This window comes from Archocentrus centrarchus, chromosome 1, assembly GCF_007364275.1.
Source record: "Archocentrus centrarchus isolate MPI-CPG fArcCen1 chromosome 1, fArcCen1, whole genome shotgun sequence".
Taxonomy (NCBI): domain Eukaryota; kingdom Metazoa; phylum Chordata; class Actinopteri; order Cichliformes; family Cichlidae; genus Archocentrus; species Archocentrus centrarchus.
In genome coordinates, this window is record NC_044346.1 from 20,657,610 (window position 1) to 20,672,994 (window position 15,385).

The 15,385-nt window shown below is 42.5% G+C and overlaps 1 protein-coding gene across 1 annotated transcript; it reads left to right on the plus strand.

Moving 5' to 3' along the window:
• The first annotated feature begins 1,772 nt into the window (after positions 1-1,772).
• rfc1 (replication factor C (activator 1) 1) lies at positions 1,773-14,287 on the plus strand. The gene is made up of 23 exons (XM_030732434.1): positions 1,773-1,887; positions 3,766-3,915; positions 4,002-4,077; positions 4,422-4,517; positions 4,609-4,916; positions 5,021-5,095; positions 5,221-5,298; positions 5,383-5,724; positions 5,891-6,004; positions 6,120-6,299; positions 6,745-6,849; positions 7,194-7,617; positions 7,721-7,836; positions 7,937-8,051; positions 8,353-8,441; positions 8,668-8,805; positions 10,252-10,347; positions 10,452-10,702; positions 10,796-10,913; positions 12,359-12,504; positions 12,606-12,819; positions 13,463-13,648; positions 13,750-14,287. Exons 1-23 carry the CDS (start codon positions 1,885-1,887, stop codon positions 13,843-13,845), a joined length of 3,516 nt encoding a protein of 1,171 aa, XP_030588294.1. The 5' UTR covers positions 1,773-1,884; the 3' UTR covers positions 13,846-14,287.
• Positions 14,288-15,385: the final 1,098 nt, after the last annotated feature.

The window sequence follows — 15,385 nt, forward strand, 5'->3', positions numbered from 1 at the left end:
CAGCAGCAGGACCGCTACCTCCGCCTTTGTGCAAGGAGGAACAGGAGGAGCACTGCCAGAGCCCTGCAAAATGACCTCCAGCAGGCCACAAATGTGCATGTGTCTGCATAAACAGTTAGAAACCGACTCCATGAGGATGGTATGAGTGCCCGACGTCCACAGATGGGGGTTGTGCTCACAGCCCAACACCATGCAGGACGCTCGGCATTTACCAGAGAACACCAGGATTGGCAAATTCGCCACTGGCGCCCTGTGCTCTTCACAGATGAAAGCAGGTTCACACTGAGCACATGTGACAGACATGACAGAGTCTGGAGACGCCGTGGAGAGCAATCTGCTGCCTGCAACATCCTTCAGCATGACCGGTTTGGCAGTGGGTCAGTAATGGTGTGGGGTGGCATTTCTTTGGAGGGCCGCACAGCCCTCCATGTGCTCGCCAGAGGTAACATGACTGCCATTAGGTACTGAGATGAGATTCTCAGACCCCTTGTGAGACCATATACTGGTGCGGTTGGCCCTGGGTTCCTCCTAATGCAGGACAATGCTAGACCTCATGTGGCTGGAGTGTGTCAGCAGTTCCTGCAAGATGAAGGCATTAAAGCTATGGACTGGCCCACCCGTTCCCCAGACCTGAATCCGATTGAGCACATCTGGGACATCATGTCTCGCTCCATCCACCAACATCACGTTGCACCACAGACTGTCCAGGAGTTGGCGGATGCTTTAGTCCAGGTCTGGGAGGAGATCCCTCAGGAGACCATCCGCCACCTCATCAGGAGCATGCCCAGGCTTTGTAGGGAGGTCATACAGGCACGTGGAGGCCACACACAATACCGAGCCTGATTTTGACTTGTTTTAAGGACATTACATCAAAGTTGGATCAGCCTGTAGTGTGTTTTTCCACTTTAATTTTGTGTGTGACTCCAAATCCAGGCCTCCATTGGTTAATAAATTTGATTTCCATTGATGATTTTTGTGTGATTTTGTTGTCAGCACATTCAACTTTGTACAGAAAAAAGTATTCAATGAGAATATTTCATTCATTCAGATCTAGGCTGTGTTATTTGAGTGTTCCCTTTATTTTTTTGAGCAGTGTATATTCAGTATATCCAATAGACCTTTTTTTCATCATGGTCTTTACTATCAGCAAGCTCTTGTTTTCTCCCCTCATGCTGATGTTTTATAAAGAACAAGCAACACTATGGATTAGCTGATGCACAAAACAACATAGAAACAATCAACATAACCTCAAAACAACATGAGGTGAAGCAGTTTGAGTTTTGCTCCTGTAAATGAGTCTTTATTATCATATTCCCATTTTATGTGGAACCTATGGGCTCTAAGGATTGAAACAAAAGTACACACACTGTTTATTATTATTTAATAATATTTTTTATTACATGAATCATGTATTGTCTTAATTTTTCCAGTTCTTCTTTTATTGTGAATGCAATTATGGATATGAAAGTTGACCATTATACTAATGAGTTTAATTGTGTACACACAGATATTTTTATTACAAAGTAAGTAATTAAAGTTGCGTCAGTATTTTCAGTAAGAAAAGGGCGCAGGTTCTGCCGGAAATTCTTCACAATAAAGTAAAAAGTTTCTGGTAATTCATAACACTACAGAATGATTTTTATTATTTCTGTGGTGTTTATTTGTTTGATTTTATTATTATTATTATTATTTACAAATTTGTAAGTTTTTTTGTTTTTTAGTTAAAAAGAAAAACACAGGCGTAATGACGCATCGACGCACCACAACCAGCCAGAGCGTCATTTCCTGGCGACCACAGACTCTCGCTTCGCGCCAAGTAGTTGAAGGTGTTTCTTACTTAATTTTTTTGACAACAAACCAGCACAGCGAGAAACCGCGTTCATAATGGTACGTGACATATTTCAGCTGTTTATTCTCTTAAACTGGAGCCTGTGTGTGTAAACAAAGCGGTTAAATACGGAGGAAATGATGCTGTTGTGTCGTTAAACCTTGCTGCTGATCGTGTGAAGCGCAGTTTAGCTGTAGCTAAAGAGAATAAACTTCAATCCTCTGGCTTAAATGAAGCGTTTAGGAGGAGCTTGGGTTTTTTTTCCTCGGTTATCCTGCAGCAGTTGATGTTTGTCTGTGTCCTTTAAGGGGAGTTAAAATGATGCCGATTTTACTGCATTAAATAAAATAACCGGGAAGGTGAAATACGTGCAGTGCAAACGGGTTGAGTTTGTGCTGTGATCTGAGCGCTCAGGTAACAAACGGGCTGCTGTGTGAATACACTGAGAGGGATGACAGTTTAAAGGAAAACCATAGAGGAATGGGTGTAGAACATGCAGATGCAAATGCTTCCTCACAGCTTCGCTGCATGGTACAGTGAAGCAGCAACATCTGTGGCATGTGTGGAAAGACTGAGCAGAAGAAAAGATCTAAATGACTTTGAATGAGGGTTTTTGTTTGGGTGCCTACCAAGATTATTATAATTAACTTAAACTAAACTAAAAATCAAAACTTTGGTAAAAAAGTTAACTGAAATAAAGTAAAAATATAGTGTGAACAGTTTGGAGACAAAGTTAGAGAAGAAGTAAGGCTGAGATGGTTTGGACATGTGCAGAGGAGGGATAGTGGATATATTGGACAAAGTATGTTGGACATGGAGCTGCCAGGCAGGAGGTAAAGAGTTAGACCACAGTGAAGATTCATGGATGTAGTGAAGGAGGATATGCAGAGGGTTGGTGTGACAGAAGAGGATGATAGGGGTAGGGTGAGGTGGAGGCAGATGATCTGCTGTGGCGACCCCTAAAGGGAGAAGGAAGAAAGTACAAGAAATGTCCTGAGTTTTAGTCCTTGTTTGGTAAATTTGACTACACAGCCAGTCTGTTTGAGACTTTGAGTTTAAACCTCATCTTAAACTGAAAGCTTCTTTTCATTGGGGATCATCAGTGAATTTTCCCTTTTAGTCCAGGACTAGGCTTCATCCATGTGTGGAGAACTGGCTGGAAGTGTTGGGCTTGTATTGTGATACTGATAGATAGTGTTGGATCTTCCTTTAACCTTTTGATATAATATGTGGCTGTTCTATACAAAAACACTGCAGTGTATTTAATAGGGTTCAGCTGACTAAATGTTACAGTAAAGCAGGAGCAAAAGATAACATTGTTATGTTCTTTTAGGACACATCAGGCATAGATGGTCAGTGTACTTCTTTGTCAAACTGCTCTTATCGTTGTGATGACTGCAGTTTGTCAGATAACAGACACCCGTTCTGACTGTCTTAAATCTTGCCAAATGTGCTTCATATTACAAAAGCACCAAAGCTAACTCTGAACACTGAAACTAATAAAGACTGAACTGGAACGAGAAACCCAGATCTGGAAACCCTAACTGAAACTGAACAGAATTAAAAACAAGAACTTTAAACAAAATAAAAATACAAACTAATTCAGAAATACAAAATTATAACAGAGGCATTTAGAGCTGCAGTAGAAACATAAGTGATGGAGGCTGAAAAAAGTCATCTGCAGCATCTTTAAGGAAAATCTGAAGAGGTGACCTCAGGTGACTATGACTGTGTGTGCAGGACACAGTTAGACTGTTTTCTTTCATAGGGAGGGATCTTACTGTAGGGCTGCAGTGAACAAACCCCACAAAATCAATGTGGGTTTGTGAGTTCAGTTGTTTAAAAAAAACTCATTAAAGCTGTTCTGATAGTACACAACTTTACTACGACACTACTTGGAGGTAATTCTTTCAGTTTTTACCCGTCTGTGTGCTCAGGACATCAGGCGGTTCTTTGCACCGACGTCGGCTAAGCCTGCGGTGCAGAAACCTGCCCCAAATGGAAACAACAAACCAGAGGAGAAGAAAAAGAAGAATTCTTCGTCAACAGACGAGGAGGTGAAAAAGAAAAAGAAAGAGGCTAACAAGGTGAGTGTGTGTCCTTCTCCCCGTCTCCTTTCTCTGTTTCTCCTCATCCTGTTAATCTGGGTTTATTTTGGTTTCATGTTCTGTAGGTCAAAAGGTCAAAAGTAGAAGAGCAACGCAAGGATGGTGCGAAAAAACAAAAGAAGCACGCAGTCATAGTATCCGGTACGTTTGTAATTTCTAATCTATCTGCTTTTATAACAGTGAATATATTTTAAGAACAGGTCGTTTACAGCTTCTAGTCTTCATTAAATGAAGCTTCACCTTGGGGAACAAATTCAAACAATTCTTCATGCAGTGCAGCAGTCAGAATATGCTAAGATGTCAGAATGGTAGAGAAGTCTTTGAGGTTCCTGAAAATAATTTAAGATGGCTGGAAGTGCTATGACAACCTTTTAATTATTTTTATTGTTAAAGAAATGGATACTTGACATGTGTGTTACTACGTAGACACAGAAGCCGGGCCTTTTTTAAAATCCTCTTTGTTTTTCCCATGTGTTTGTGTTCAGACTCAGATGAGGAGGAGCCAGTGAGGAAGTCAAAATCTCCCAAAGAGAAAGTGAAGACGAACAAAAAAGATCCTGTGCAGTATGTCTCAGAAACAGGTGAAGCTTCATATATGCTTGGGCCTCAGTGTGAAAGTCAAAATATATTTTTTCACACACGTGATAGGAGGCGTCTCTGTTCTGCTTGTAGATTCGGACAGTGACAACTTCCAGTCCTTGAAGAAGACCTCCAAATCCAAACAGAACTGCACAGCCAAAACAACAAAAACGGATGTGGCGACCTCTCGTCTGGGAGCCAAACAGTCAGGGAAGTCTCCTGTCAAACCCGCCGCCACCCAGGGGAAAACAGGATCAAAGTCTCCTCCTGTGCCTTCCACCCCAAAGTCAGCCCCGCCTCCTCAGCCAAGACAAACCCCTACCTCAGTACTCGACTACTTTGGCAGCGGGTCTATTCAGCGCTCGGACAAAAAGCTGGTAGCCAGCGCCAAACGAAAGGCTGTGAGTACTGATGCATTATTTCTCTCTGTGCTTCACCACTGAATCCTTTTTACTTTTCTCATCCTTTCATGGTTCAATAATGATCCTTTGTAAAAACTCCTCAGCCAACTCAGGACACAGACAACCTGATCAGTGATGAAGAAATTGCCAGGCAGCTGCAGATGGAAGAGGACATGGAGGTAGGCTGATCAGCAGCTGCTGGTTTGTTTTACTTTTAATTAGAGCTGCTCAGTAAACCAACAGATGGTTATTTTTATGCTCAATGTTATGGCCTTCTTGTCATGCTTTTTGCTGCTTCACTCAGCTGGAAAAACAGGTCCATGAGGATGAGGAGTTTGCCAGAACATTGGCCATGCTGGATGAGGAGCCTAAAGCAAAGAAGGTAATGCTTGCAGCGATTAAAGAGGCTTCTCCGCTTTAATGCTCAAATTTTTTTCATTCTCATTTTGTTTGTCTCTCCATCCAGGCTCGTAAAGGCTCTGATGAAAAACAAGGCTTGACCACGACCCCCCAAAAAAGGGGCACAGACGCTGCTGCCGGCAGGTCGAGCAGCCCATCAAAGACCAGCCGCAGTGTATCAGAGGACGTGGTTAGTCCGTCTCCCAAAAAGACCATAACTCCTGTGAAAACCAGCTCTAAACTGGCCATGATGAAGAAAAAGGACGAAGGAGCGAAGAGCAAAACACCCACTAAAATGAACATCTCTCCCAAAAAGGAGCCCCGCACTTCATCAATCTCAGAGAAGACTTTCACGCCCAAAGTGGGAACCACACCCACTGCACTTAAGACTTCTCCCAAGAAACCCGAGGTGATATATATATATATAAAAATATATATATATATAAAAAAAAAATATATATATATATATGTCACTTTATTTGTCCTCAGAGCAGCAAAAGAACAAAAACTCTGAACACATAAATAAAAATGAAACAATGTAAAAACAAGATACTTTACTTCTGTCTCTGACTCAGAGCACAAGCACAAGTCCTGATGACCAAGAGAAGAAGAAGGCCAACTCTTCAGCTTACAGGAACTACCTCAACAGAGATGGACCACGAGCTCTGGGCTCAAAGGAAATCCCACAGGTAACACGTACTCGCTGTAGAGGCCATCGTTCAGCTGACCAGTGCGCAGTTCAGTACTGAAGAACTCACACTGCCTTTGCTTTACTGGCTGCGTGGTGTCGGGCGTGTTTTCCAGGGAGCAGAAAACTGTTTGGAGGGCTGCGTGTTTGTGCTGACGGGCGTACTCGAGTCTATGGAGAGAGAAGATGCCAAAGCTCTCATTGAGCGCTATGGAGGCAAGGTGACAGGCAACGTCAGCAAGAAGACCACCTACGTGGTTCAGGGCCGAGACAGCGGAGCCTCGAAGCTCGAGAAGGTGATGAACGTGACATCCTTTTAAAAAAACCTTTACTGAAGAAGAATATGACAGACTGCATTGGATGGGAATGTTGACTGAAATAACTTTTTTTTTTTTTTTTTTTTTTGCTGTGCCTTAGATCATCATATTAAGGATATCTGCTCTCTTTAACATCAATGAAAGCCTGGAATAGGAAAGAAAATATCTGAAGCCACTGATCATATATGTTATGAGCATCCACCACAGTAACAGTTATATATGACAGAAAATAAGGAAAAGCGATAAGAAAAATAAAGTCCCCTTTAAGCATAAACAGTTTGAGTTCCAAATGAGCAAAAAAGGCACAAAATAATAATAAAAATGGCAGCAATCACACTGATTTGAAACCCTCCTTCTCATTTTCTTCATGGTCCCGTATCTTTCCTGCACTCACATGAAAAGTTGTGTTTCTTGTGCTGCTCAGGCGGAGAGTTTCGGCACCCAGATCCTCAATGAAGATGGTCTGTTGGAGCTGATCAGAACCAAACCGGGGAAGAAGTCCAAGTATGAGATTGCTGCAGAAGCTGAGGTCAGCATTCACATACTGTAACATACTAAAATTTAGTTTGCAAAGTTATACAAGCAGGTCACTTCCTGTCTTGTGAGTGTTTGACAGCTCATTTAGAAAACCAACGTGTGTTTTTGGCCAAAGGTGAAGCTTTGAATTTGATTTCTTGTTATGAATGGCAAAGATTTAAGAAGCTGGAACCTGTGAGTGTTTTTGCTTGAAAATAAACAAAAGGTAACAAATACCCAGTTATCAAATTACATTTCTGTTCTCTGATTAAATGTCTAATCATTTCAGCTTTACATTTAAGGATGAATTTTATTCATTTCTGCTGGGTTTCTGCTCCCTCTGCTTTTGTCACGTAGAATAAAACCTCAAAGACCAGGACGCCCCCAAGCCAGACTTTAAAGAGCACCCCCAAAGCCCAGAAGATCTCTCCCTCCAAGGGTAATTCCAGGTCACCTCAAACCCCAAGCCCTTCAAAGACCGGCCTGGCACAAAGTAGCAGTGCTAAAACCAGAGATGGAGGGACCCCATCGAGGAGAGGTATGGGTCAAACTGCCCGGAGGGAGCTGGGCCTTTCCTCTACCTCCTCTTCTACTTCAGCCCCAGAGCAGTCTTCATCACCAACAGAGGAAGGTGCCAGTCTGCTGTGGGTGGACAAGTACCGTCCACGCTCTCTGAAGACTGTGATTGGACAGCAGGGGGACCAGAGCTGTGCCAACAAGCTGCTGCGCTGGCTGCAGGACTGGCACAAAAACCACAGCGGGGGTGTCAGAAAACCAGCAGGTAGCAGAAGACCGAACGTGTTTTCTTTTGGTCAGTTTCAGCCTTTAAGAATCTTATCTGTGCTGAAGACCACGTGTGTTTTGCTCTGCTTTCTGCTGTACAGTGGCACGGTTTGGTAAGTTTGGAGGAGGGAAAGATGATGGATCAGGATTCAAAGCCGCTCTGCTCTCTGGACCACCAGGGGTGGGGAAGACCACCACTGCTGCCCTGGTTTGTGAGGTCAGTGTGAAAACGCACCTATTCTGAGCAGTTTCTCTGCATATTCAGACCCCCGCCCTAATCTCAGCCTCTTGTTGACCTTGTTTGTGTCATCCTGTAGGAGCTGGGCTTCAGTTATGTGGAGATGAATGCCAGCTGTACTCGCAGCAAAAACAGCCTCAAGGAAGTTGTCGCCGAGTCGCTGAACAACACCAGCATAGAGAACTTCTACAAAGGTCACTCTTGTTTTTGGCTGCCTTTACATAAGTGATTAAAATGACAGGCTGTGAACAGCTGGTTTCTCATATTAAAATAACTGGAAGGAAACATCAAAGGGAATTTTGCAAACAGACAAAAGCTCACTTATGCAGCTTTTCTTAGACTTCATATTTTAAAGTTAAGAGCACTTCTCAAAGATGCAGTGCATGCTCGACCCAACTTCTAATAAATTCTCCTATTTGAATTAACGTAACATACAAACAAGTAATTAACAAATGACACTCATACATCTTCTTCTTCTTTATTGGCGTTTTGCAGGCACGTCGCAGACAGTGAGCAGTAAACATGTCCTGATCATGGATGAGGTCGATGGCATGGCTGGTAATGAGGACCGCGGAGGAATTCAGGTAAATCAAAACATTTTTTTAATTCTATTTGTGCTATTTCTTAACTTTTATAAGTTAAAAGATTAAATTGGGATGTTGTGGAGGAAAAAAGGATTCATAGGATTCAGCACTGGTTGCATCCTGCTGACCTTTAGGTGATGTGGTTATTCTTTTTTGTGTGTGTGTGTGTGTGTGGGGGGGGATTGTGTGTCGTTTCTTTGATATTGATGTATTTTGGCTTCCACAGGAGATGATTGGCCTTATTAAAAATTCAAAGATCCCCATCATCTGCATGTGCAACGATCGGAACCACCAGAAGATCAGGTCTTTGGCCAACTACTGCTTCGATCTGCGCTTCCAGAGACCACGAGTGGAACAGATCAAGGTACACGTGCACATCCTGACCTGCATCTGATAATTACATGTATCATACCAATTTAAATAAAAAAAAAAAAAATACAAACGGTGCAGGTGAATGATACGGCATGAAAACCACAGCTGGTATATAAAAGGTGGATGTAGCCACTGAGATGTCACCCATTGGTGACATCTGCATTTTGACCCCATCATCTTAGCACTTCAGCCACCACCTTTTTTTTTGTTTTTTTTTAACCAAAAGCACATACTCATTACCCCAATTCTAAAAACCTTGAGACGATGTATAAAACGTAAATAAAAACAGAATGCAAGAATTTGCAAATCTCATAAACCCACATCCCCTACTATGAAGCCATGCTGTTGTAACAGCTGCAGTGTGAGGTTTAGTATTGTCTTGCTGAAATATGAAAGGCCTTCCCTGAAAAAGGCTTGGCCTGGATGGGAACATATGTTGCTGTAAAGCCTGTATATATACCCTTCAGCACTGATGGGGCTTTTCCAGATGTGCAAGCTGCCAGTTCCACAGGCACCATCATGCATCAGAGATGCAGGCTTTTGACATAGTGTCCTTCCTTTAGTACAGAGCACACAGTGTCCATGTTTTATGAAAAGAAATGCAATTTTGATTTATCTGACCACAGAACAGTTTGCCTTCCGCTTCCAGTTCTGACAGTGTTGTAACTTTGGTGTGTGTTCATGCGTATGTGTTTTTGTGCATGTGTCTTCATGTTCAGCTGTGCTAATGAATGAGTTATTTTGTGTGTGTGTGTGTGTGTGTGTGTGTGTGTGTCTGGAAAAAGTGAACATATGAACATTCTCAGAACTGAGGTTTGTCCTGTGCTTTGATGCAACGTTGCCTGCTGCAGAAAACAGACGTTTTGATGGTGTACGTTAATAATTAATGTTAATAATAATTCAGTGTGCAGCCTAACAGCTTCAGGTCAGTGGCACAGAGTTTTACTGGCCCGTGTAAATAAAGATGATATGGTGTATATTTTTACTGACCTATGGGAATATTCATATAATATTTTATATGAATCTAAATCTGCAAAATAATGTTACTAAAGCCTTGAAATAAATATGGTCTCATACACCCCACACCCCCTTTAGATTCACCCCTGCCTGCTGCAGGTGTCACTGTCATAAAGCAGGAGGGTGCCGTCAGCCTTCGGGGAGCTTCCTGATTTAAGCATCAAAATATGCAGATGATCTAACAGTTCATATCAGTAATATCAGAAATCATTGCATCCTGTTATTTACATTTTACACAGCATCAGCTTTTTTGGAATTAGGGTTGAGGTAACCGTGCAAAGTAACAAACTGATGAAACACTAGAATTTCATTCACCCATAGAAACCACAGCAAACTGGATATTATGTCCACTAAGAACTGATCCAGAATGCACCAACACTTTCTTCTTTCTCACTTGTATTTTTTTCTCTTCCTTTTTAAGGGAGCCATGATGTCCATTGCTTTCAAGGAGGGAATCAAGATCCCGCCTCCAGCTCTTAATGAAATCATTTTAGCCTCCAATCAGGATGTACGACAGGTAAAGAAATCAAAGCATTCTGTAAATTCATAACGAGCCTGAGATGGTTGGCTTATAGTCACCTGTGGTTGCCTTCCTCACCGTGCTGGCTGCTTTCTCGCCAGGTGATCCACAATCTCAGCATGTGGTCAGCCAAAGACAAAACGATGACGTACGACCAGTGCAAATCCGACGCAGCCAGCGCCCGTAAGGACATGAAGCTCGGGCCGTTTGATGTCTGCAGGAAGGTGTTTGCCTCAGGGGAAGAGAGAGGTATGAGCCTCATCGATAAGTCTGACCTCTTTTTCCACGACTACTCGCTGGCCCCGCTGTTCGTCCAGGAGAACTACCTGAACGTTCGACCAGCTGCTGCAGGGTGAGAAAGACCAGCTGCTTTGTCCCATGGCTGGAACTGACCAAGTTGTCAAATTTTTATCTTAAATATTCCTGTTTTTTTTTTTCTTGTCAGTGGCAATCTGAAGTCCCACCTGGTCTTGCTCAGTAAAACGGCCGATTCTATCTGTGACGGCGATTTGGTGGACAGACGGATCCGCTCGGGGCAAAACTGGTCACTGCTGCCCACACAGGTACAACATACACACAAATAACAAAGTGAAGGCTATCTTTTTGTCTATCTCTGGTAGGGTGTGCAATATTGACAAATAATATCTCAATATTTTCTGTAATTTTTCAATAACGATAATAAACGATATTTTGCATTTTTTAAAAATGCGTTCGTACAAGAAGTGTTTTTGACGTTAACTTTTATTTTTATTTTATTTAAGCGTTATTCAACCAGGAAACACACTGAGATTAAAATCTCTTTTTAAATTGTGTCCTGGGTGTGACAAATAGAAAAACTACAACGAGTTTTTCAAAAGCAATCACTCAATACGGATATTATCCGAGGCTCCAAACAGGTGAGCTCCGAGAACATTGCTAGGTTATGACGCAGTGATTATAAGTATATTAACATCCATCCATTATCTTCCTCTTTATCCCGCTAGTCGTGGTCACGGGGGGGCTAAAGTTTGCTGAGTGTGTGTTTTGCCAGACAGCTTACCTGATTTAAGTTTGTCTTGGACAGCGGGTTCCCGAAACATTTCATATTCCTTATACTCGCTGATGATGGAACAGGTTAGTTGTCAAGCTATCCGCTTTCTTACAAAGTCTGCAAACTGCCGTCTTTTCATCAATATCAGTTTTTTCAAATCCAAAGCACCTCCTCGCTTAGGAATTAAATCTAAGGCAGTAGACTGGAGGCTGGTAATGTCTGAATTGCTTCCGTTGGCGCAGTGTGTTCACTCTTTTCCAGCTTTAGGTGTGTTGTTTAGGCAGCTATGCTAGCGCACAGTATGGACATGTGCACGCGCAGCAGCCTATACTAAAGCATAAAGTAGTGAATGCTTGGAGCGGAGGCATTTAATTTTTTCCCCCCCCCAGTCATTAGCATACTCAATAACGTCAGCTTGCACATCGTTAACATGGCAATTACGATATTATCTAGACTCTAGATAATATCGTAATTGCCCATATATATCGTCTAGATTCTAGACGATATATATCGCACACCCCTAAGTGTAAACACTGATTTTTACTGCAGACATGTATGGTGTGTCATCCATCCATCCATCCGCTTTTAACTGCTTATCCAACTTAGGGTTGTGCCAGCCACATATTATCATGTGGTTTGTTTATGTACCCCAAGGTGAAGGAGACGGCGATGTTATGTGGGGTGAGCGGAAGGTTTGCAGTGGAAATTGTGTTGGTAGATGTTTTCTATCATAGTGATAGCGGGATGGCTGAAAGCAGGCCAGTTAGCCTTCAGGTTTGCTTAAATGGTTCCCTGTTGGATGCATACACAAGTGCTGCTGTACATAACTGTAAAGGTGTTGAAGAGTTCTGTTGAAAGCACCTGATCAGTCTGTTTATTGTGCTAGAAAACACACCAGCTCATGTGCACCAAAGCTTCATAAGTCTGTGTGTGTGTGTGTGTGTGTGTGTGCGCGCGTGCGTGTGTGTGCGCGTGTAGGCTATTTATGCCAGTGTGTTACCAGGTGAGCTCATGAGAGGCTACATGAATCAATTCCCAGCTTTCCCCAGCTGGCTCGGCAAGAACTCCTCGACCAATAAACACTCACGCATCATACAGGAGCTGGCCTCACACATGAGTTTAAAGTGAGGTTTATTTATTTATTTTAAAATGATCTACTTTCATATCGTTGAGGTCAAACGTTCACTGCAACATTGGATTATTTTACCTGCTTGGTTCTTTTCAGGACATTGAGCAGCAAACAGGCAGTGAACCTGGATTACCTGCACTACATGCGACAGGCGATTCTAAATCCACTTCAGAAACGCGGAGCGGAGGGCGCCGCCGAAGCCGTGCAGCTGTTGGACGACTATCAGCTCATCAAGGAGGACGTGGACAGCATCATGGAGACTAGCGTGTGGGGTGGACAGCCCGACCCTTACTCCCAACTGGACTCCAAGGTCGGGAGGCAGGCAGGGGTCTTTTAATGAATATAATGTAGTTGAACTTTTTCTGGCCACTGTTGAGTTTTAAATACAGCTTAGAGACATGAAATTTAAAGAATGTTTAAAACCTAAATTAACTAAAGCTCTTAAGAGAATGTGAAGAAACATCTGCTATTAGTGTAATAAAGAGAAATAAGTTGAAGTTCAACTAGGGCTGCGCTGTACTTTCATGTAATACCCATTTTTACTACAAGATGAAAGTGCAGTCAGTGCAACCTTTATTTAACCAGGAAAGTTATCAAGAACTATACCTGAAAACATTTAAATCCACCCATCTACTTATGCTTATCAATTCAGGGTTGTGGGGGGGCACTGGAGCCTGTCCCTGGTGCCATGCCCCCCAGCAGTGAACATTTTGGTTAAATTCTACAGAAGGGAATTTTTTATAATTCCCATCTGTAGATAAAAAGATACTTTTTATAGTATCTTTTAAACCAAATAGATCACTGAAAGATGCTGAATTGCTCTGTTTAACTTCAGTGAGTGGATAAATCTCTGATTCATTTGCACAGCTTTAAATATTTAAAAAATAACACTGATTGATCATCTTTATGTCCAACATGCACCAAGTTTTGACTCCTGTCTTGTCTCCTTCCAGGTGAAGGCAGCCTTCACACGGGCGTACAACAAAGAGGCTCACCTAACGCCGTACTCCCTACAAGCTGTGAAGAAAGGCCGCCGTGGTGGTGGAGGGGAATTAGAGTTGGGAGGGGAAGACATAAACCAGGAGGATCTGGAGTCTGAAGACGAAGGAGAGGGCCTCAAAGCCGATGCTATGATTAAAGTAAGGGCATTCAAACCCTGGCATTTTGAGTCTAGATGGGATCATTATTATCCCCCCCCCCTTCTTTATATTTCTCACCCATGCCCTGTTCCTCCCTGCAGCAGAAGAAGGCCAAAGCCACCAAGGAGTCAAACAAGGAGAAGAAAGAGGATTCTGGAAAGGGGAAAGGCAAAGGGAAAGGCAAGGCTAAGAAATGACAGAAGGAAGAAAACAAGCTGTCCAGGTCTGGCTTCCTTTGCCACAACAGACTGAAAATTTTCTCTGCACTTGTGTTGATCCATTAAACTTGCATCAGAAAGTAGTAAAACTGGTCTCAGCAGGTCCCTTTAAACCCTTTACAACACTGACCGAGGAGCATCTTTCCTGTTTTTTAACTCTTTGTCTTGCCATGCTGAACAAATGATGCATATTACCTGCTCGTCCACCATCATCATGTCTGTACACCTGTGTAGGAACATTCGTATACTTCTTCTGTCATCAGTCTGTGGTGCACGCGTTAAGGATGTAAATAATGGCTGGAGGACTGTTTTTTTCTATGACTACTTTGCTTACTGTTAGTGCAGTTTCTCATTGTCCTGTAAATTGCAATTTTGTAAAAAAAAAAAAAAAATTAACAAAACAAATACATGAGGATTAATAGAGAAATGTGTTGCCGAATGAGTTATTTGAAGTTCAACAAATGCACATCGTCTCTCCCTCTGATTACGTTCAATGGATGAAAATCAAAATCATATATTCAGCAGGAAGAAGCGAGCTCACCTCGCTGTGTGCATCAGCTGCTTTAGAATGTTCACATGAAGCCACGAGCTTCATCAGCAGGTTGGCTTCTTGTCACTGAAAAAACTTTCACTGTCAAATTATTAACCGACAAACTGTTCTCAGGAAAGCAGAAACATTAACGTGCATTTCTGACAATCTGTCTGAGGGAAACTGGGATATGACTGGAGGCCCCACAAAAGATCCTGCTGTGGTTAAGAAAATGTCAGTCTTTCTAAAAATGTAACAGTTAAATGGATTACAAGCTGCCTCGCAGAGCGCTGAAGTATTAGCATTAGATGGTATAATAAAAAGAAACTCTGAAGTAACCTCATAGACGTCTTACGGGACAGTAACCCAGAGAAAGAAATGTGATATTTTCATAAGCCTTTTGAATAGCGATATTCCTAATGGCAGTCTGCGGCCCTCCATGGATAATACCTCTCCAGACCATCACAAAAATGGTCAAGTTGAATACAGCATAACAGTCTCCACGGCATCTCCAGACCTTTTCATGTCTGTCATGTGCTCAGGCTGAACCTGCTCTCATGGACCTGCTAAATCTGGTATTATATGATTGGGCTCCACGGTGCCGGGCAGTGAGCACAGGGCCCACTAGAGGACGTCGGGACCTCAAACTACCCTCATGAACTCTGTTTTTGATTGTTTGATCAGAGACATTCACACCAGTAGCTGAAACTGATCAACAACCCACTGCCACATAACTGAACAGCTTAATATCCCAGAAGTTTACCTGGCTTGATGCTATACTCTGATTAAAAAGTGCCATCCATCCATCATCTTCTGCTTATCAGGTCAGGTCACGGGGGCAGCAGCCCAAAAGTGTTCCTTTAATTTTTTATCCTGGGCTCAGAATTCTGATACTAACGATGACAAAAATGAATTCATTGATAGTGGAAAAAAAACAAAATACAGTTGAACTGAAAATTAAACATCCTAAACAACTCCCCATGTTTGACA

What these genes read in the sequence shown, in the direction of transcription:
- rfc1 (XM_030732434.1), top strand. An exon ending in GCACGCAGTCATAGTATCCG is followed by an intron (nt 4,078 to 4,421) that starts GTACGTTTGTAA and finishes GTTTGTGTTCAG; the next exon opens with ACTCAGATGAGGAGGAGCCA. An exon ending in CCAATCAGGATGTACGACAG is followed by an intron (nt 10,348 to 10,451) that starts GTAAAGAAATCA and finishes CTTTCTCGCCAG; the next exon opens with GTGATCCACAATCTCAGCAT.